The sequence below is a fragment of the Dermacentor andersoni genome, chromosome 3 (genome assembly GCF_023375885.2).
Source record: "Dermacentor andersoni chromosome 3, qqDerAnde1_hic_scaffold, whole genome shotgun sequence".
NCBI classification, from domain to species: Eukaryota; Metazoa; Arthropoda; class Arachnida; order Ixodida; family Ixodidae; genus Dermacentor; species Dermacentor andersoni.
This window is the reverse complement of record NC_092816.1, coordinates 88650471-88673369: the sequence shown is the minus strand read 5'-3', so window position 1 is coordinate 88673369 and position 22899 is coordinate 88650471. Positions and strand designations below refer to the sequence as shown.

Sequence of the window (22899 nt, the reverse complement as noted above, 5' to 3'; positions counted from 1 at the left end):
CCTTAAGCAGTGAACGGAATGCAAAGGAGAGAAACTGCGTAGCATTCTGTCATGCAGAAACTTGATACTTGCAGCAGCAAATGGCAGAAAACAGTGCACGGAACTAATTAAACTCTGATCCTCAACTTGCCAATCACGTTCGTTCTACATTTTTACGGGACATGCATGCGTGGTCTGACTCGCACAGTTTGTTCACGTGCTGAAAGCAAGCATTCAACATGAACAGAGCAGCCACATTGCTCATTAGTTGTGTGCATGGTGTTTTATCAACTTCCGTGAACTGGACATCTGCTGAAACTTCAATTTTTCAATGCCACATTTTTTTGCGGACACTATGAATTTGAAGAGTTGGAATGCAAGGGAGTTTTAGAGGCTTTAGTAAAAAATTTGAGAGCATATGGGCAATTGTTGCAGGTGCTTACCTCAGATTCGAAGTGCATGTTGCCGTGAAAAAAAAAAGCTCACCAAAGGTTTCGATTTTAAAGCAGTGTGCCTCTCGAGAAGGCCGTTTAGACGAATATCCAAGGGTGTAAAAGCCAGTGGGCAGGGGCTCCGTTGATTCGGGGGGACGCAACGAAGTTCGCTGTTCGTTAATCGCTGGACGATGGAGGACTTGCATTTTAGTCCTGAATAGCCACACAAGGTACAGCGCGTCGCAGCTGTGCTTCTGAGAAGATAGCAGACACAGGCAGTGTTGCCAGATTGATGAAACAAGGCCCTTAATGAGTTCTGCTTACGTCCTATGGTATTGCTTTAATGACGACAGACGTTGCCGCTAATTCTACGCTTCCTTGTTCTGACCGAGTGTCGTTTCTGCAGGGAGCCCCTGAGGGTGTTCTGGATCGGTGCACCCACTGCAGGGTCGGCGACAAGAAGATGGCCATGTCGGGAGCTGTGAAGCAGCGCATCTTGGACCTGACGCGTGCCTACGGCACAGGCCGTGACACACTGCGGTGCCTGGCCCTTGCCACCTTGGACAACCCACCCAAGCCGGAAGAGATGGAACTTGGTGACTCCAACAAGTTTGCAACCTATGAGGTGCGCCTCTTGCATCATTGCATGTCTCTGGGCTACAACTCTTGCAGGATGTGGACTTGTCTTGCGTTTTACATTTTTTTGATGGCTTGTGCCAAGTTATAAGTGCGAGCTGCTCACGTGTGTATCTATAAATTCAGACAAACCTCAATCAGCGAATTATCAAAAGTGAAATAAATTTAAAACTTGGCAGTGTCATACTTTATTTCATAGAGTATTCTCCTGCTGTTATGGGCTGTTCTTATAGTAGCTGTATTTGCAGAGTTAGGGCCGATTGCGCATGATCACACCGATGGCACTGTTGTGCGTTAGCAATGATGCAAAGTGCGTCTGTAATTTATTGTTGTTCCCATGCCACGTATCAGCATGGTAAGCCAAGAATGGGCAATGAAAATTCACAGGATTTGCTAGCCTGTCAAGGGCATCACTCTTGCTTGTTTTTGTTTTTTTCCACAGACCTGATAGCATTTTTCATTTTTTGCCTGTATCAGCATGTATGTTTATAACAAATATTAGATATGTCTGTATTTTCATGTCACATGCAACTTTGTTACAAGTTTCGACTGTTGTAAACAGATCAACACGATTGACCGGAAAGGTGTTGGTGAGGTGTAAATGCAAAATTGGGGGTGTTCCCATTAATTTTCTCTACCTTACAGTGCACAGTTCACAATAGGACAGCAGTTAGCCTGATAACCTTGGCGTGATTCTTTGTCACCCTTGCAGGTGAACATGACCTTTGTCGGTGTGGTGGGCATGCTCGATCCACCCCGGAAGGAAGTGTTTGACTCCATCATGCGTTGCCGGGCTGCCGGCATTCGGGTCATTGTCATCACGGGCGACAACAAGGGCACGGCTGAGGCTATCTGCCGCCGCATCGGTGTCTTTGGGGAGGATGAAGACACCACGGGTATGTCCTACTCTGGCCGCGAGTTCGACGACTTACCCTTGGAGGAACAGCGACGAGCCGTCCAGAGGGCGCGGTTGTTTTCACGAGTGGAGCCCGCCCACAAAAGCAAAATTGTTGAGTTCCTCCAGGCCGACGGCGAGATTTCTGCCATGGTGGGTGCCCCTGTTTTACTTTCAACCACATTGCTTTTTAATTTTGAGAATGCACAGACTTTAAAGCACAACACTAATAACGGGGACAGACACAGGTTTACGGGGCGAAGTGCAACTAGCAACCTTTTCTTTTTAGTATGTTATTGCTGTAAAAAGTGAAACCGATAAAGCACCACCCTCCTTTACCACACCATTGTTTTGCATGCTTGCAATCAAATCGGTTTCTACAGATGACAAACTGACGAGTGCTGCACTCCCACGCTTCTCTGCAGCTAGTGAAGCCATGACAACCGAATCAAAAATCACTTTCTTTGTTGTTTCTAATTTTTGTTTCAGCAAACTGTGTTGCGCATGAGCATTGGTTAAAGTACGTACTAGCTAGCTTTCTGCACTCCCTAAGTCTTCGCATTTACCACCTGAGGTAATGGGCATGGCTGGACAGTTGTCCACATTATTGGCGCTGGGCTTGTGTAGCCTGTACTAAAAGCTGTACAGTGGCACACAGAACTTTCGAGACGACAGGGGCCATGGACACAATTAGCTTTTCCAAAGCCCAGGTTTGTCTGCTGGAATTGAAAGGGGCATGGGTTACCGTGCACAGAAAGCACAAAATGTGGCCTTTTCGATTCCTCATTGCGTGTTCAGACCACACCAAAATTCAGCTATTTTGTGGCGTCTGTGCTGTAAATGTTTCTGTGAACCACTGCACATGTATGCTAGAGACAAAAAAGCTTTATGTTAAAGGCACAAATAGCCTCTCTATTTTGAGCAGTGCTAAGGAAGGTGTCAGCAAGACACATTTGTGAAGCCAAAATTAAACTGAAACGTAGTGATATGAATGATAGTTAGGGAGACTGTGAGTTGGTCATACTGTTTTGCCTTCTTCCCAGGGTTAGCAGAGGTAAACATTTGTTTCTTTTTGGTTTTCCCTACTGCTATTATGAGGGGTGTGGGAATATTCAAAACTTTCGAATAATGAATCTGTGTACTGTTCGGTTCAGTGTTAGAATTGAATAGTTACTATTCATAAATGCAAATATTCTTCCAGTACTTTTCGAATTTCTCTAAAGGTTGACTGTGCCCAAATAAACAAAATTGTAGCAGAAGTCTAGTAAATTTTCATTCCCACGGGCATCATATAGACATAAAACATGAACACTAGCGTAGTGGAGCAGGCGACATCAGTTAGGTAGCCATACTTTACAGACTGTGCGGCGTGTACATTGTTCATTCAAATTCTATGAGGAGCCCTGTGGATGTTAAGAAACTACCGTATTTACGCGCATAATGATCGCACTCTTGTATTGATTGCACCCCTGATTTTTGTCGTCAAAATTCTATTTTTCTTTCCCGTGTAATGATCACACCCCAAACTTGTCGCGGCGATATGTTGTGTGCCAAGTCTAGCTAATAATGATCGCGCTTACCATCTGTCGAATGCTGTCAAATGCTACGCGAACGACTCTCGAAGACATACCAAGCGGTCTGCACGCACCAAACATTATTAAGCAGATGCCCCATTTCATTCCTTTCATCACTTTCCGCACTTCCATGAAAAAAAAAGAGCTACAACCATACTTGCCTTGTCGTTATTACTTGTAGGCTTCATAATGGTTTTGGCCAACAACAAAAAAGGCACCTTTCGATTCTTCTCAACTGCACTCGTGGGAACGCACCAAATCGCAAGCGGCAACTTTAATGGCCACGTTTACACTGATACGCTAGAAGTGTACCCTATTTATACACCAACGCTTGTAACATGGCTACGTTGTTGTCGCAAACTTGCCAATATTAACGATAGTATTACTGATACGGAAGAAACTGTTTCAATGCACGTAATGTACTCACGAGAACAAAAATCTCGTTCGGCTTGCTCTGCCGGGCGCCTTATTTGTTTTGGTGTCCCGCACTGTTACAGTGGCAGCAGCCTGCTTGTTGACCTGTTGTCATCCCGCAGCAAATGCGGGATGAAAAAAATATCGCGGGAAATTTAACCCGCAAAGTGATCGCACCCCTGAATTTGCATCAATTCTTTTGACAAGAGTGCGATCATTATGCGAGTAAATACAGTACTTGTTTGTTCCTAATGCTCCATTTGTGCTTTTAATAAATGCTTCATAACAAACTAATGGCTGAAACTAGCTAACATTAAGTATACTGGGGTGTAAAGTTTATTTCGCATTGTGATTGCAGCTATTCATTATTCTGAAAGTATTCAATGTTGTTTGAATTTGAATTGTTTCTGGGGCACCCCTACTTTTGTGGCCTACTTTTTCACCCCTGCTCTCTTCTTGCGCAGACTGGTGACGGCGTGAATGATGCACCTGCTCTGAAGAAGGCTGAAATTGGCATCGCGATGGGCTCGGGTACAGCAGTGGCCAAGTCTGCTTCGGAAATGGTGCTCGCCGATGACAACTTCTCTAGCATTGTGTCAGCTGTGGAGGAAGGGCGTGCGATCTACAACAACATGAAGCAGTTCATCCGTTACCTGATCTCGTCCAACATTGGTGAGGTGGTGAGCATCTTCCTGACGGCAGCACTTGGCCTGCCCGAGGCCCTGATCCCCGTGCAGCTGCTCTGGGTGAACCTGGTGACTGACGGCTTGCCTGCCACCGCCTTGGGCTTCAACCCGCCCGACTTGGACATCATGGAGCGACCTCCTCGCAAGGCCGACGAGTCCCTCATCTCAGGTCAGTGGCTCCCGTTTTTAGCCCCTTCAGTCACAAATTGACTGAGTGTCCTTACAGAACCCTACAATGCCCAATGTGTCATACTGTATTTACATCATGAACCCGCCCTTGACTTCGTAAAAAAACCACACCCGACCTTCAAGGCCGGTGCTCCGGAGGTCCTCTTTAACTTGCCATGATTGGCTGGCGTCATCGACTATCACAAAATTGTTGGATCGTGCCATGATACAGCAAACACCTTTTGAAGTGACCGATGCTAAACACTGGTTGCACGAACCAGTTTGCCAACCTATCGTAGCTATAGCATTTTGCTGAATTTCCAGTGGTGACGATCACATTTCGATGAGGGCAGAATGCAAAAACGCTCACATACTTAGATATACTGGATTTACTTGAATCTACCGTGCACTTCTTTTCTGATAAAATGGGTCCAAATATTGCATGCGCATTGAATTGAGTACAACCCTAAATCTGCATTACCATATTTCCATTGACATTTCAAGTTGGCCACCTCTTGCATGCTTTGAGCCTAGCTGCCGTAGCTTCCTCCATGCGCTGTAGTATGTGTGTTTAGATAAGCACACGGTTTGTCTTCCTGTTTTCTGCGTTTGCTCTATCAGCGTGGAAGTGCCGACCACGAAGACACGCTGAGTTCATCATGATGCAGCAATTGAAAGTAATCTCGTGTGCGGATAGGAACTGAAATCATAGAGCGGAAATCGGGCCGCATCACGGGCACTCGGAGTCCCCGAAACGTGCGTGCAGGACTGGAGCAAACAGGAGGAGAGGCATTCTACTCCGGCGGCTGCCGCATACGGCGCGGTTGTGTGGAAGCAATCTTGGAAGCAATCTGCAATGGAAACAGAGCCCACGTGTCTAGGTACGAGAACACACCGCACTGTGTTCTCGTCGCTTATTTCATGTTTAAGCAAGAGGCAGCATGAAGGTCAATTCGCTCGCTCTTGCTACCGCACTTCCTCACTACACCGTTCTGATTGCGAGTTTCCACGACCATCAAGTGAGACGTGTTCATATTTGCTCGTGTGCGCTGGCACCATGCTTGTTAATTCAGTTAGTAAGCAAATGTTTGCGAGCTTGTGTGGCCAATAAAACTGTTATCCTTACTTATAGCTGTCTACTGATTTGCTATCGCAAACGGTGCTTTGCCTTTCGGGCGAAACTGCAACTTCTTTTATTCATTGCAACTTTAGTGCATTGGGAGTAAATATTTGTTTTTCCAAATGAGAGAAAGTTGTATTTCTGTATGAAAGCATGAGTTGTACGGTACTATAAAGGACTTCCTTTTTTTTAGATCATGGCAAACAGGTGCGCGTCACAATCGAATGCGAGTTATAATTGAGCAAGTACTGTAGGTGCATGTTAAAGATCCTTAGGCAGTCAAAATTGATCCAGATCCCCCACTAAGGAATCTTTCATGCAACCCCAATGTTGCTTTCAGGTATTAAACCTTGTGATTTGGATCAAACAATCGGTGTGTGCGCGAGCATGAAATGCCTAGATGGTTGTTTTCACTTTTTGGGCCTCTGGGCCTTAATTTATTATCAGCCGCTTTTGGAGATAAAGTACAGTCTCGACAAACGGAAATCACTTTTAGGTTAGGTTAGGTCATGCAATTGTGTTCAGCTTTGTCTCTCGGTAAGTGGAACTCCTGATAAACGGAGCCAATTTTACTGGTCCCTTGAGGTTCCTTTTAAAGAGACTCCTTTGTACAGTCTCGAACTAATTTCCTGGTCCGAAAAACTCGTTCAGCCAAAAAAAAAAAACATTTAGAGTGGCTTAAAAAATCTCTAATAACGCCCTGCCTCATACTAGCTTGATCGCTTGAAGGCTATCAAATTTGCTTGGATTTGCACAAGAGTGACGTTGTCTTCGTATACAGTCTGAGAAGAGCATCACCGTGTTGGCAATCTACGATGGAGATAGAAGAAACGAGCCACGTTTCTTCACACCACTTCGCTCTCCCGAAGACACACGAGGTGGTGCCGATCACACAAATGCGACGCTGCATGAACACAAGCAAAGATACGACGTCTCCAAGACACACCTGCTCTGCAGACACACCACGTGCAAATAGCAACCGAAACTTCAAAAATAAATAAAATAATAAAAATGGATCCCACATTAAGTGATTATGACGGTAGTGCTGACTGAAAAAAGAAATAAACAAGAACAAGTGCCATCCCCTAGAGCGTTTTGTCAGCCAAGAGCGGGCACAGCCTCTGAGACTGGAGAGTGTTGCGCGCTCTTTATTGAATATGTGTGCATCCTAATCTTGGAGGCTATACAGCAGGCCAGCGGAAGCCAAGCGAGTGGAAAATTCAATATGACGGCCCCCGAGATCGGATAGTGTGGCTCGGAACGAGCTATTTAGTCCGGAAAATCGAGCTTTGGGGCCTAAATTTATCTTAAAAATCGGGTGGGAAAATGCACCACCCCTATGAGAACCCCGACGATACATTTCTGAAGTCCGGAATATCCATCAAGTTCAAATTCTTGGGAGTCGGAAACATCTGTCTGCGACTGTATTTTCAGTGCATGCGGGTGGTCTCAGCCAGTGGAAGTGGATGGGGTGAAAGCAGTGGCGCACCTTGTGCTTGTTTTATTTTATATGCGCAGTTCTTCCGTGCATTATCAGAACAACTGTCTCTCCAGTGAGGCATTTCGTTGCAAGCAGAGTCCCACAAAAGTAAATGTGCACGAGTATCCGCAATTACATACATCCTTCTATTATACTAAGCGTGAGAGGATTTCATGAGCTTGCAAGGTGTACGCATAAAGTGCAAGATCCTCTTCCCCGTGATGTTTGAGCTTGGATGGCTGACCTTTTGACGATTGCAGGATGTTTTACTTGCTGGACACTCTTTTCTCTAGATTTGACAATGGTCTCATTCATGTACTATCTCTGTCCAGTGGTCAATGCTGTCATAGCCCATTTATTAAGGAGGTACATGGGTCTTAAGATAGCGAAAAATTGGTGGGGAAAATGTCAGTTTTCGGAAATCACGATTTGAAAGTCTTTATTGTTCGAAGTATGCCCTGGTGAAATGTTATTGGTCAATGCTGTCAAGAGGTGTTAAAAAACAATTTATAATTGTTGACTGACCCAACTTTGTGCCACGGTAGCACGCGCCGCTCGACAGCAGCTGGTTGGCGCCATCTTGGTCCTATTACAAGCCGCTTCTGAGCATTTCAATTTGGTGCGCTTCAAAGGCAACGCACGCCTTCCGGAGGCAAGGCCATCGGTGCCTTTTGAGAGGTCGCTAGGAGGACGCTGATGCTCAATGTAAGCGTATGTGTGTCCACACTTTCGTTCCAGGCTGGCTGTTCTTCCGGTACATGGCCATTGGGGGCTACGTGGGTGCTGCGACGGTGGGCGCGGCGGCCTGGTGGTACATGGTGTGCCCGGCGGGGCCTCACCTCAACTACTATCAGCTGACGCACCACCTGTCCTGCCTCACAGACAAGGAGAACTTCCGTGGTGTCGACTGCGCGGTCTTCCACGACCCACACCCGATGACCATGGCCTTGTCTGTGCTCGTCACCATTGAGATGCTCAATGCCCTCAACAGGTGCGCATGCATGCTGAGCGATAACTTATGCTTCTCTTTTTGCGTTAGTGTAACAGAAGGGTTATATTCAATGCAGTAATTATAGCATTGCACTGCTAGCACGGGGTTGTGGGCTCGATTCCCATATGCGACCGTGGCGTTCCGACGGGGGTGGTGGCCAAAAATGCTCACGTAGCATGCTCTGGGTGCACTTCAATCCTGTACTTCCCAGTATATCACATATATGCTATGTTGTTCTGATACCTCAAAATTATTATTTGATAAGCACAGGAAACCTACTGAATGACCTATACAGGGGCGTCCCAACTATCATGCAACAAGATTTTAAAATATGCAAATGCCACATAGCTGGACAGAACCAAGGTAATGTTGTTTGCTGTCGCTTCCAGATACTCAGATTATTTTCTGCGTTCTACCTAATTGCATAATTAATCCAAATTAATTGATCAGCTTCTGAAATATAATGAGTTGAAAATTGTCAATCAGAAGATTGTAGAGCCACATGAAGAACTCCCAACACAGCTTTCTGTTGCTCAATACGTGCTACATAAGTGTTTTTCCAAGTGTGAAAGAAGCCTGCGAATACACGAAAAATTGCCATGTGCAACTGGCAGCTCGAGGCACTTTGTGTGTATTCACTCGCGTTTTTCACACTCCGAAAAAATTTTTTATGTAGCACACATTGAGCAACACAAAGCTATGTTGGGGAGTTTTTCATGTTGCTCTACAATTTTCTCATTCACACTTTTCATGTATGTAATTGCAATATTCGAGAAGTTGATTAAGACTAAATTAAATTATGGGGTTTTATGTGCCAAAACTACAATCTGATCATGAGGCACGATGTGGAGAACTCCTGATTAATTTTGACCAGCTGGGGCTTTAAGCCTATGTAATTGCACAGAATGCAAAAAGCAATCTATCTCCAAACGACAGCAAACATTACCTTGAGTCCCGCCAGCTGCATGGCATTTGCACATTTTTGGATCTCTGTGCATGATAATTGGGGCACTTGTTATAGTAGCATTTTTTTTATGTGTACTGGAGAAAGTTTTAATTCTAAGCTGTAACTCAAATAACATTTGTTCCTATATGGGAGGGGGCTAGAAATGGGGCTTTCTGTGACGTGAAATAGAAGTCAATGAGTTTTCCTTGATGTGAAACTGATGCTGGGCATTACAGGGTTACAAAATTTCAGCTCCGTGGCATCGCTCGCAGTGTACCGTGCAGCCTCGTGACGTTAAACCACCAAACCCTAACTTATGTTAATGAAGCTTATATGGGGTAGTCGCAGCAAAGGCTCTAATCGAGTCATACCTGTAGTTGCAAAGGCTTCAGGCTCAAGCAAACAGCTACAGAATATGCAGGGGCCCATTTTCTTTCTTTTGTCCGTTCTTAAAGGTGACGCAGTGTTTGCCTTCCAGTTTCACATTGTTGCCGACTCATTGTTGCACCTGTGCAGCTTGTCCGAGAACCAGTCTCTCCTGGTGATGCCTCCCTGGACCAACTTGTGGCTGGTGGCAGCCATGACTCTTTCCATGACACTTCACTTTGTTGTGCTGTACTGCGACATCCTCAATGTGAGTTGTAATCTCGTCTGCGTTGCCGCATGCTGTTGCCGAAGCCTGTTGTAGACCAAGTAGCCAGTACTTATTCCATATTGCCATATATTATGCACATTGTCTTTCTTGTGCGAGCACGTTCCGACTGCAGACTGATGCAGTGTTATGATCGGCCTACAGAGACGTAAACATTGATAGACGTTGCATTTGAGCACAGGAGTGCAGCATCTCGGTAATGGTAAGACATGTCTGCCAGAACAGAATCAGTCTTTAACGGCACTGTAATTCTGACACTCCCCTCTTGGAGTTCTGAACGAACATCAGGAACAGATCACCTGGCTGTTTAAAAGCAGTATATGTGAAGTAACGTATTCATAAAGCTCATGTCTATTTCCAGTACTTACCAGTACAAGCTCTGTACACAGTTGGTCATGGTGCAGGGCTAATCCCTTCTATAGTGACCTCTTTCGAGCGGTTCACATTCTTGCAATTGTTAGTGGCGAATCAACAGCAAGTGCTAATGGTTGAACAGTTGGTGGTGGACTATTCTAGGCTGTACCATATGTAAGTGAAGTTTTGTTCCTTTATCCCGCATGGACTATCAGTGGTTTCATAACGTAATGTTTTAAAGACTGTCACAGTTATCTCAAATACACAAACAGCTGACATCAATAGTACACATTGAAAAATGGATGCACACTGTATATTTCATATGTTGCATTCCACACGCACAGTGGTGACTGTCTTCGAGAAGTCTTTCGCAGCATGATCAGCGTTAATTGACATCTGTACCTTTATTCTATTTGAGGTCAGTTTAACAGAGTACAGGGAGCCATTGGGCATAGCTTGCAATCTCCCATTTTTGTCCTAAAACTGATCTGCAGCCATGGCCAGGACTGACTTTTTTTCTTTTTTTTTCCTCCCGCTGCGCAGACGGTGTTCTCTGTGTGCCCTCTGTCTGTGGCCGAGTGGTTTGCTGTCCTCAAGATGTCCATTCCGGTCATCATCCTCGACGAGACGATGAAGTTCATCGCCCGCAAGTTCATCGATGGTACACAGTATTACTATGAACTCTCCCTCCTGATGGGCACCTGGGTGGGATTTCTGGCCATTGCCCTCTACTGCCCAATCTGAGCAAAAAGAAAGCCACTCCTCTCGTCACCACCATCCCCTTTACCCCAGGCGCCTGCCTTCTTTTCCTCGAACGCCTCCAGCTGGATTGTTGTGGTCCTGTTTTTCATATTTTTTTTCTCTCTCTCTCTCCCCCACCCTCATCAGCTTCATTCAATACCTTGACTTCTCCTCGCTCTCCCTGTGATGCGTTTGGGACTGCTGCTGCTCCTTGGCCAGACTACCACCACTGAACTGACAACTGACCTGTCTCACCTACTCTGTCCCTCGCGCTTTCTTTTTTTTCTTTTCTCCTAGTTCCTGACGGTTTTGAATGCCCCCTTTCCTCCCAACTACCTAACATCTTAGCGAGCGCCTCTCGCGTGTTGTGATCCCACCTTTCAGGTGGTGGCTGCACCTCTTGTTTCTGCTAATAGCCCCATTCCCTAAAGTTCTGGGGCCAGTCAAACCCCGAAAGCATTCGGCTCACTCACATTGGTGCAAATGGAACGCACCTGCACATAGAAGGCGAGGAAGTCTTGGGGTACTGGAGTTGTGTGTGCGCTAGACTTTGGAAATGACGGGCGCTGTCGATAGCCGTGCAGCTGCCGCCTGAAATTGGCTGGATTTGAGGGGCCTCGTTACTGGTGTGACTGGTCTTAGCTGTAGCACGTGCTTGTGCGACAGAAAGAACTTCAGTGTTTTCTGGGAGGAGGAGGAGATGGTGCTGCTGCTGCGGCATGCAGTCTTTCGTTGTCTCTCTCCATCTCTCCGGCGCAATCTCTCGATGTCCTAGTGGCTAGCCTTAAAGTGAGTCTTCAAATGCTATCTAGGCAGCGCAGGGAGCTTTCATTTTTAGCTTCAGTGGTTGGGTGGGTTGCCTTTGGGGTCACAACAGGGGGTCTGGATTTGTCCCTCGTTGTATGGTTTGCCTTGTAAATAGCCAATGGAAGCTTGTTTTGAAGGCCGGAATGTGCGCTGTCACAGCTGTCTCGCTCTCCACACGAATCTGCGTATCCTTGCTGTACGTTTGCCACAGAACTGGGTAGCCCAGTCTCTGATCCATTCGTCTTTCGTTCTTTTTTTTCCCTCTGACTGTTGCTGCACAATGAAGGTAGGAGGAAAACCTCTGGCTGAAGTGTGATCTGGTCTTGTTGGCATCGCCATTTAATTGTTCGCAGCGCGACGGGTGTTTCCATGCTCCGGTTTGCAACGTTTTTTGTTGAGTTTGATAGATTTCGAGAAGCCTTGGCCGTGCGCCGGTTTTTCGCATTGTTCATTGCTGGTGCTGCTTCTGCTGCTGCTGCTGCTGCTGTGGCTTTGGAGAGGACAAGAAGTGGTGGCAGCTTTGTGTACAGAAGAGTTTGTTGTGTGTGCCGCATTGTTGGGAAGCAGTCAGCTCTTCTTTTTCTGTTCGTCTCGTTTCCCGTGCTCGTCGTGTTTTTTTTTCCTTGCTTTGTGGCATCATGTAGCGGCTGCGCCGAATCTGTTTCGTCAACCTCGCTGTTTGTCTGACTTTTTCTTTTTTTTCACCTAAATTTTTGTTATTGTGAAAGTGCAACAGACCTAAGACACTGTGTGGAGTGCTTTTTGTCTTTTATTTTTTTTATGACACACCGAATGGGAAAAAAAAGTGAGCAATGGGCTTGAAAAGAGGAGACAGAAACAAGTGGCATCAATAAAGCCGAGATGGAAGAAAAAGAAAAAAAAACTACTTTTTTGACCCCCTTGTTGTTGTCTTTGTTGAGTTGTTTCTTGTAGGAAGCTTGGTGCGAAAACGACGCGAGCAAACTTCGTCCTTGCGCAGTTTGGCTAGCCTCACGCAAGCAAGGGTCTGTGCAGACAGGTGCTCGGTTACCTTGTTTGGCGCCTTTTAATTAACGAAGTGTGTACTGCAGCCTGCATACCGTGGTCTTCGTCAGTTGTTGGGTGAATTGGTGGTGGTTCTCGGCACTGCTGTCGACTGCATGCTGCGGGGCATGTTGCCTTCCAGACTTGCCGCTCTCGCACCTTGCTTGGGGGTTTCTTTTTCTGTCTCGTTTCTGGTGTTCTTTTTTTGTTTATATTTTTCTTTGGTCTGTGTGCGTGTGTGTGAGTGTGTGTGCATGCCAGTTTGCGATACCCGTTGACACGAATGCATTGTGCAGCTTAGGGACGGCACTCAAGGATGTGGCCGCATACTGGTAGCTGTTGTGCTAGTTATGAACAGGTTATTTCTTAATTATATCGTAGAACCATGTTATAAGACATTTTTGATAACACTATACGGATGATATGTAGAAGACTATAAAAATGTTTACAGTTCGATCCTGCCTCACCGAAATTCAGGCATGTTCAAGAAAAAATTTGTTGTCGACATCAGGAGTCTGTAAATAAACAAAGAAAAGGGAAAGAGCATGGCGGGGTTTTGAACATGAAAACGCAGGTGATGGGAACATGAAAACACATTAACGAATTCTGCTTGCAGAAATCAGCGTTGACTGTACCTCTTCATTTTTCTAACGGTTTGGCAGGTGGGGGTGGTGGGGGGACAGCACCACTGACATGTCTGCATGAGTCAATGCTTGGTAATTCCATTGTTGTGCATGCTGATGTAATTAGCATGCACAACCCAGGTGATGGTTGGTTGTCGGTTACATTGAGGATCAGCATAAGATAAAGACTATACAGACTTAAGGGAAGCAAGCCGTGCCTCGCTAACTTGCCTGTATGCTTCCCCACATTGTGTTAGCAAAGGTGAGTCTTCGAGTGCTGCGGCGATTTGCATGCAGAATGGTTTTGGGGTGTGTGCTCTTAATAATGAGACGACATTCTTGAACTGTACAGAACTGTATGCTTAGGTGTTCATTTGCTTGTTCATTTTCTGCCGTGTTGGTCACCACAAAAGCTTTCAGAACATAATAGTCGTGACAATAGAGGTAATTTGCATATCTAGGTGCCCACACTTGTGCTTGAGACATTGTAGAGCTTAAGTTTTATGCTGTACATTCGGGTTGCTGGTAGTTTGTTTTCCAGTGATAGCTGGTCGCAATCTAACTTCACGCCTTTGCTGTTGCATAGATGTGTTGACCCGCGTGCTGCATAGCATTCTGTATATATTTTTTTTAATCTAGCAGTTCTTGGTGTGCTAAAAGAGAAAGCACTGGGCAAGTGCTTAAGTACTTGATTTTGGGAAATTAAGAAGGAGAAGCAGGCAGTACTTTGTGTGAAACTAGGCTCCCAGTGAATATTTGGCTCGGATATTCCTGACAGTATTACGTTATGTAGCAGGGTATCGGAAAAAAAAATTTCGTTCTGGTTTCAGTTTTGTACCGGTGAAAAAAAGTTCAGTTCCGGGTTTGCTCTGTAACGAAAAAAAATTTGCCATAACAGTTAATAATGGTTTTGGTTCTCATCCAAGAATTTTCAAAACAATGTAATGATAATAAATGCTTTCTCAATAAGTGAATAAGTGAGCATAAATGAATGGTACAACTTTTGTTGTACCCGTAGAAAACTAAATAAGCTCTTCAGTCCACAAGCTCTGGGTCTTGTTATGATGCCGATCTGCTAGTGCACTGAATGGCCCGCTTGGATTAGTGGAGCGCTCGATCAACTACTGCTTGCACTATCCCTGCCTGAGATGCGTGCTTATGCGAACCCCCAAGATGCACTCTAATGCTGGCGTTGCTCGACGTCAGTTTCGGATTGCTAGCTTTCCCCTTGAACCAATAACCGATAAATATTTCGGTTTCACTTCAGAACAAAATAAGTAATGTTTCACTTACATTTTTGTTATGGTGAAAAACGTTTTTTTGTTTTCGTTTCGTTCCGACACACTTATTTATTAACCAAGCTTGTTTAACCATGTCCTGATACTTGTGCGCAGATTGTCTGCACATATTTCATTAGCGCCCTGTAAATGATAAAAATACCGAGTGTCTTGCCGTGCAAGATATTGCATTGACTGTCTTTCTTTTTTTTTTTCTTTTTTTAGAATAACGCATTCTTTTTACCTCATGGCTTCTTTGTTCAGAGAATTTGTGTGCAGCTGAGCTAGTTTGCAGTTATGTTGCAGCTTGCGTATAGTGGGCACAGATTTTGTCAGTGTTGTCTGACGTGAAGCACTGTTTGTTTACCTGTCTTGTACAAGTGTGCAGCATCCGATCCTTTGAAGAGTTTGCTTGCATCAATTGGGTAAATGCTAGTGCGGTGTTTGCTGGTGCATGGGCCTGAACGTAGAATGCTTTTCTAGTGGCATGCGGCAGCGGCTTCTTTTCGACCAAACACTGGTGTCGTCAAAGCTGCAGGCGTAAATCGGGGCACGCTTACTAAAAGCTTGCTAAACTCCATGTTGCTGCGAAAGTTTATGCATCTGGCTAAAAAGGGGGACTAAGTGATGTGGCATTGTTGTTGAAACCACTGAGGTGGCTTGATTTTTAGAAAAGGCTGACTTTTTTTTTAGTGAGTGACCTGCAGTTTGCAGTGAACTGGTCCTGAAGGCAGCTCCCACTTGTGTCTGAGCTTACATGCAGATTTCACGTTTTACAAAGTTTAGTGCCTGTGAATTAAACGTTTGACCAAAAATATTGCCCGTCCCCATGTGCAACTCACTGTGGATGAAATATTACCCATCTTTTAACTTCTGTGTTGAAAGTTGCCAGTGAAATGCGCATGTTGCTGTACCAACACATCTGGGGGCTACAATGCCATTAGTGACATCTACAGGGTCCCGAGTATTTTACTGCGCGAGTTTGAAAAAATGATTTTGCGCTCACCACTGCACTGCTCTTGCTCAAATTTTGCAGAAGGATCTTATTTTGGAGTCTGTGTTGTTTAGTACAACACCTAGCACTGCCACGTGTTATCCGCTCCTGGAACAGGCGACTGCCCTCCCTGAAACGCTGCTTTCGGCAGCTGACAGCAAGCAGCGACAGAAGTTTATGCTTGCGCCATCGCGGCAGCAGCTTGCATCCCCATATGCGCAGCAAATTTGAAATTTTTTCTTAAAAAACCAGGCAGTTAACTGTGCCGAGTGTTATAATAAATGAGATGCACTCCAAAGTGCGATCTTGCTGCAAAATTTGAGCAACAACAGTGCAGTGGTGAGTGCAAAATGTTTTTTCGAACAGGCACAGTGAAATACTCAGGACCCTGTATAACTGTGTTAGTTACAGGGGAAGCTATAGCTAATATTGTGAGGTGCAGGTTTGCTGGTTACCTGCCATTGTGAGCACAAACTTGCAGTGTTTTGTGACAAGTGCTGGTAGTCCAGCAGCAGAAATGTATATGTCGATCGGCAGATTCTTTGTGTAGTATTTGCTGCTTAATTTTGCTTTTGCCATTTAATGAGATGCATAAGCTTTCCATTATGGAGTGTACGTTTGTCACGACAGTGCCTACCCCCCCATCGGCCAGGTTGGTCGAGAAGAGGTGGTCGCCAGACCTTGTGGTGAGGGGTGTGCCTTGACAGCTGCTCGTGAATCACCTGGGTTGTTTGGTTTTTTTCTTCGCTCGTTTGTTCTAACAGCATCGGATCAGAGTGCATACCGCACGCGTCCCGCTATGCCCCCTCCAAGGAAGAAATGCATGACTGGCCCAGGTACAGCCCAGAGTTCATCCCAGTTTGTCCTTAGGATTTTAGCACCTTACACTTCTCCTTCGACACCCACTCTGTCTCTGACTGCAAGCATTATGTCTCCTGCTGTGCTGTTTCTGCGCTTTGTTCCTCCTCTTTTTCTCTCTGCTGCTTTTCATGAAAGGCCATGTATGCTTCGTGTGTGTGGGCTACCTATCGATGTGATGGCAGTGAATTCTGAAGATTTGCATATACTAGGGCACCTGGTAACTTAGTTTTGCTATGGAAAGTGTGAACCCATCTTTCGCCCTTTATATTTTTGCAAAGATACACTGATGGTATGGTAAATCTACGGGTTCCAGTAAAAAAAAACTTACGTGCCTTCTGCATGCTTATGTGATCTACCAGTGTTGTATAAAAGCGACTAGTAGCTGGTCGTGAAGGTTGCTGAACATTGATGGTAGCCCACTCATTACTGCGTTACACTGGCCATGAAAGTAGAAAATTTTCATGAACATAGGGAATGATTGTGAGGAGCCTGGAGGCAGACTGGTGAAACTAATCATATTTCTCAAGCCCTGAATGCACATCGGTTAAACAGGCATGTTAACTATAAGCTCTTAGGGCCTGATGCAGTTATGTAATGTTACATGAGAAACCTAACCACTTATTTTGTTAACCATAGCAAATGCATATGTAAATGCTGTTAGGTTTGTCTTGTAAATCTACATAACTGGTGGTAGACTAACAGAGGTACAACTTAACAGCAGTTAGTGTGCCATGTAAGGTTTAGTTAGCTTGTACAACCAAACTTGATTATAGCAAACGAGCTTGCGTCCCAGTCTTTTTCCCAAACTCTCCTCTTGCGAGTCTACACAAACTATAGTGGTATTTCTTGTATACAGATTTTTTGTCTACAGTAGAGAAAGGAGAGAAAGAAGTCCATTTAAAATGCACGTTGTAGGCAGCCTTTTCGATGAACCGTTTCTGAGCCTCCCTAAAAACAATGTTCTCGATGTGAGGGATAGAGTAGAACTGCTCCAGTTCACTTTAAGAAAGTATGAAAAAAAAAGAGAGAACACCCCTTTACGCAGCGTTTGTGGCATGTAAGCGGCTTATGGCGCAGGCAGCAGAAGGCCCGATTTATGAGGAAGTTATTTTACACGAGTATTGGTCAACAAGTTTCACGTGTTCGATATAAAGGATAATTCGCTTTATGCGAGTGTTCGATTCGAGTGAGACTGCAAGACCCTTTATCTGTGGTCAATACCAGTTTCTGTGGCCATGTTGCTGCTGCTGCGAAAGGTAAGGTACTTGGCGTCAGCATCGACAGTAGGCGTACAAAATAAATTGGTTCCGCCCCATGCAGCGGTGGGCACGAGCGATCGCGCGCGACGCCACTTCAGCAACGGTGGTAGTAGTGTCGATCGCGATCGCTCCTTGCGCGGAAGCCACGCAGTGCAGCTGTTCGCGTTATGGCCGCAATGAAGTTCAACTCGGTCGACTTTGAACTGTGATAGCGTTGGCGCGTGTCTCTTATCCGTGCGGCGGACGAATGGCGGAGGCGCTCGTTTTACTATCAGCGTTTACGATCGCGAAGCGTACGCGCCGAGTGGGCCGATACCCGCCGCATTATTTGCGGAGGAAACGGTTGTGCGACTGCGAATGACTCGCAGCTGTCTGGAAACGCGGGTGCGTGTTTCGACGTCGTGTTCCTAACAGTACCCTTGATCGCAATGCTATCCGGCCGCGCTCGCTGTGTGAATCGAAAGTGGAAGCGTTACGTACGAACGGAATGCACTTTTCTTTTTTCGAGGATTAGCGCACGCGTGGCTACGGTGCGCACCGTAGCAACAGACTTGCATGATGCGAATGCAACCCCTTCACGAGCTGGATTAACCTTCAGAAGCGCATCCATCCGAACGGTACAGTCGTGTTTTAAACATGTATGCCTACTATAATGCAGTTGTGGGTATCGGCTTTCACCGGTGTGTGTGTGTGTGTGTGTGTGTGTGTGTGTGTATATATATATATATATATATATATATATATATATATATATATATATATATATATATATATATATATATATATGCGTGGCTATCGCGCACCCGGCTAGTCCCACGTCGGGACCGGCAGGTCTAGCCCACCGGCCCGGTCGCGGGCACGCCGGACGGCCAGGATTTGCTTTTCTAGAGCGGGGCTACGCAAAAGCGAGTCCCACTCCTCCTTGATGATACCGCGGGCGACGTCACGCTGAATAAGCCGGAATTAAATACGCTTCGCTTGGGTTGTCACAGCCAAGCAAGCAGTTTGGCTAGCCAGAAAATTTCCTACCACCCTTAGCGCGCATATGTTTGCGGCTTATGCTTTATTCAAGCAGCGCCCTGCCGACTGAAATGATACGTGCTTTATGTAGCAGCGCTTACCAGAGAGGAAGCGATTTTTTAATTCTTTGTCTGCACTACGCCTTTCCTGCTTTGCTCTCTTCAGTTTTTCCTCATTACATTTCTCTCAGTTGCGCATGCACTTTACAACTCTTGGTATTTTCAGTTCGTAGCGTACGTGTTTTGTTTGGTTTCAGTGCTTTAGTTTTGTGTTCCTTTTCTTCTTCTTTTTTTCTCTCTCCCCCCTGTTCACTCGTCCCACAGTTGCCCCCGAAGTCCAGAAGAAGAAGAACTAGACGGACAAGGGGGGAAAAACAAAGCCAACGAAATGAAAAATGGTGCGCGCCCCCCTACTTTGCACGAACTGTTGGGCGACTATGAGAAGACTCCAGCCGTGCGAGGAAAACGTGAACAACTCTCTTCGTTAGTGAATTGTGTGACCTCAGAAACTTGTAGTAGTGCATGTTCTCGTTAGCGGTGAATTCAACTTTTCCTCTCTGGTCCTGTTTTTTTTTTTTTTTTCGTATTTCTCCGGTCAGTCCCTTCTCCTTTTTCCTTGTTTTTTTTTTCTGTTTCTATGCTCCCAGAGCTTTCTTACAGTTCTTGACATTGCAATGTAAGGCGCGTTTTATGTATCCCAAGAAGAAAACACGCACGTAGCAGACGTCAGGCGCGTGCCGTGTACGGTTTCATCCAAAAAAGTTAACGCACACATCCCTTGTTTATTTCATTTGTGTGGCCTTTCTCGAGTTTTAAATGTCTATGCCGAGGCTCCGTGCCCGTGTTCAGAGACCCATTTTTTTTCCCCGGGTGTGCAATATAGGAATTCGTTAATATAATGATCTTTATAGGATACGGAACTAACTAAATGTGGTGGTGTCGGCCGTGCCCCCCTCCATAGCGGGCGCAGTTTTCGTCTGCTATGCGTGGGCGTCGCCTGCAAGTTGCGCGCCGGCCGCACCCACCATTCCAAGAAAAAACACGAGCCCGAACAAAAAAAATATATACATATGTAAACAAAGCTGCGAAGAGCTTCGGACGGCGTTGGTTTGAGGAAAGCTCGTCGTGTGAGCTCTGCCGGGAATAAAAAAAAGAAACGACGGTCGTCGGAACGCACAGCCATCACGTGTACCATCTCATTCCCAGTTCCTGTATCCTTTCTTTCTCCTATGTGTGTGTGCCCACCACTTATGTTAATTTAAAACCGAGAGAGCGGCATTTTCGGCAGAAAAAAAAAGTATGGTACGTGTACCACTTTACTGCACGTGTTGTGGATTGTCAACGTAGGGATGTTCGAAATGACTCTTTTTTTTTTTTTTTCATCTTGCTCACTTCTGTTGTATAGTTGAGCCTCCTTTCGTGGTCGTCTTACACATTTTTGTTTTTTTTTCCTCGCTGTTTGATCGTGTGTACATGACAGATCTGGCGTATTATGTTGATGTGCTACTTCGCGTGAAAGTAAAAAGGAAGGTAGATATATATTCTTCATCGGAAGTGCATGACGGTAGAAGTGCACCGCAAGCGATGGCAGTAAAGCCGGCCTAGTCTGGGAATCGAGGGAGTTGGGGGGGGGGCGGGGGAAGGAAAACGTGGGGGAATGATGGAGGACGACCGTTGCCTCGTCGTGAGCGCATGACTTGTAAAAATTGCCGCCCAGCGGTCGCAGAAGGCTTTGCATGCACCGCGACTCGGAGGAGCCGACCACAAACGAAAAGTGCTCGAGAAAAAAAAAAAAAAAAACGGAAGGCAATGGTAGGTTTCCGTGGCGGTCGTCTCGGAGGCCTCGGCGCAGACGGCAAGGTTTGCCCTCCATTCGCGATAGATCACGCTCGTTGCACGTATGCGATAAAAGAGCACGACTACGTGCATAAGGTGAGGCGCGCGGTTTTCTCTCGCCTCGGGTATACATGCACATCGTGTACGCGCCCCTTGTTCGGTGCCCTTTGCTTTGCGAACGAGTTATTATTGAGATTAACAGAGACCCAAGGAGGAGGGAAAAGGGAGGCGACGGACGGCGCGCGCTGACAAGCAAAACTAAAACGGGCCGGCCGTCGCGTAGCGCACCATGTCGATGTACACGTCCTTCGTTCCCGCGGACTTTCACTCGTCTCTCGACCACTTGTGATATATGTTAGCTCTGTGTGTCCACGTCCCACCGCCACCACCGACCCCCACCCTCTTGCCACCACCACCACTACACATTTGCCCCTGCCCCCTCCTCCTCGATCGGAATGGGAAAGAGACCGTTTTGTACAGACCGGTGTGGACGGAGGTCAACCGTGTACCATAATAGAGAAAATAAAACACGACTCCTCTAAACGTCTTCGTGTGCTTCACTGCATTCCTTGCGTATGTCAAGGGAAACCTGCTTTCAAGAGTCATCTCGAGAGCCTTCAAAGAGATTCAGGTGAGCACGATGTAGCACTGCTGCTGAACGGCTTTTCGAAGTGAGTGAACGACTTATTTAAAGGGATTTCACTTCGGTCTAATCGCGTAAAGGAAGGCAAAGTGGCGGCTCCAACGAAAATGAGGGAAGTCACGGAGTTGGCCTTTCCTAGATTCCGGGGTAAAAGGCCTGCACATACCAGCCCTTTACACGCGTCAAGCTCTGACCCACCACGACCGGGTCGTAGTGGCTTCATATGAATATGGAAGCAAAGGCGCTACGAATCAAAGTACGGTTGCTTCGCCGATTGTCAGCTGAAATGTCGCACAGTGGCAGACAAAGACGAAAGCCACAAACTTGCCACACATATGCTATAGGAAAGGCTGCACCTTCCTTTGCAGCCGCTGCAACGTGTGTGACACGTGAACTAATGTGGAACTATAATACTTAGTCGTGATCTATAAGTATGTAGCCTCATTTTGCTCGGGCTATCCATCCTCTCTCTTACCCTCATCTTTACTCATATTCCCCAACCGCCCTCTCTTGGCAGCCATTCAGGTGTCGGCCGTAATTCTAGGCAGTTACAGTGCGAAGCAATTGTTCACTTCCCCCGATTTCCACCTACATAACAAGACCAATTGCTGCTACTCCGTCCATCACGATTGCGGCATCCATATTTGTGCAGTCGATAGTTGCTTCCAGGTGGAGCGGTACGAGTTGTCGGTCGATCACTTTCGTTGATATATACAGGTGTCCCAGAAGTCTATCCCTGGTTGCAAACATGCAGAAGGCAGAAAATATAGCACATAGACACGCATCTTTTGTCTTGAAGAGCAGCTGAACGTATTCAATTTTTTATGTACACGCACACAATGAATTTCGACGTGTGCGCCATTCGTAGCCCGAAGGATATCCAGACGATATTCCAATTCCAGCCATGTGTTGGTAAACATATTTCGTGAGGGGTGGGTGTTATGACGTCAATAATTCTGCGCCGTAATGCTGCGACATCGTCCACTGCTGTTTGGTAAACCTGGTCCCTAATTGACATAACCTCAAAGGAAGACATCCAGTGGTGTTATGTCCGGTGACTGGCTGGGGGCCACCACGGCCGATTAATCTTCCCGGAAATGTTGCATCCAAATAGTATGTATACACAAAAACTTGAATATGTGACATGCCATTAAAGATAAAACATGAGTATGTGTCATATTTTCTGCCTTCTGCATGGTTGTAATCAGGGAAAGGCTTCTAGGACACCCTGCATATCGCATTCAACGGACGCCGATTGGGCGATTGGGCCAGCGGGCAGTACATCCATCACTATCCAGCGTGCTCACGCCACTCAAATGGGGAATACCCATGTAATTGACTTAGAATACAACCCCTGCTACTAAGCAGTAACGTTTGCGCCAAACAACGCAATTATTTTGAAATCAGCGCAAGTGACGTCCCAAGCACTGCCGACGAAAATTAACTGCGAGTCGAACGCCATATATATTGGGTGTCGTGGACGAAGA

The 22899-nt window shown here is 46.0% G+C and overlaps 1 protein-coding gene across 4 annotated transcripts in view; it reads left to right on the top strand.

The window, feature by feature from the left end:
* Positions 1 to 21316, top strand: part of SERCA (ATPase sarcoplasmic/endoplasmic reticulum Ca2+ transporting SERCA) — a 101468-nt gene extending 80152 nt beyond the window's left edge. For 3 of the 4 annotated variants that reach the window (XM_050173123.3, XM_050173126.3, XM_050173124.3), the window contains exons 13-20: positions 820 to 1038; positions 1762 to 2097; positions 4397 to 4787; positions 8125 to 8377; positions 9840 to 9957; positions 10873 to 10990; positions 16559 to 16630; positions 19258 to 21316. In XM_050173123.3, the coding sequence (XP_050029080.1) occupies positions 820 to 1038; positions 1762 to 2097; positions 4397 to 4787; positions 8125 to 8377; positions 9840 to 9957; positions 10873 to 10990; positions 16559 to 16630; positions 19258 to 19289 (1539 nt within the window). In that variant the 3' untranslated portion in view covers positions 19290 to 21316. The remainder of the gene's footprint in view (positions 1 to 819; positions 1039 to 1761; positions 2098 to 4396; positions 4788 to 8124; positions 8378 to 9839; positions 9958 to 10872; positions 10991 to 16558; positions 16631 to 19257) is intronic. The other variant, XM_055067513.2, reaches the window with a different exon arrangement.
* Positions 21317 to 22899: the final 1583 nt, after the last annotated feature.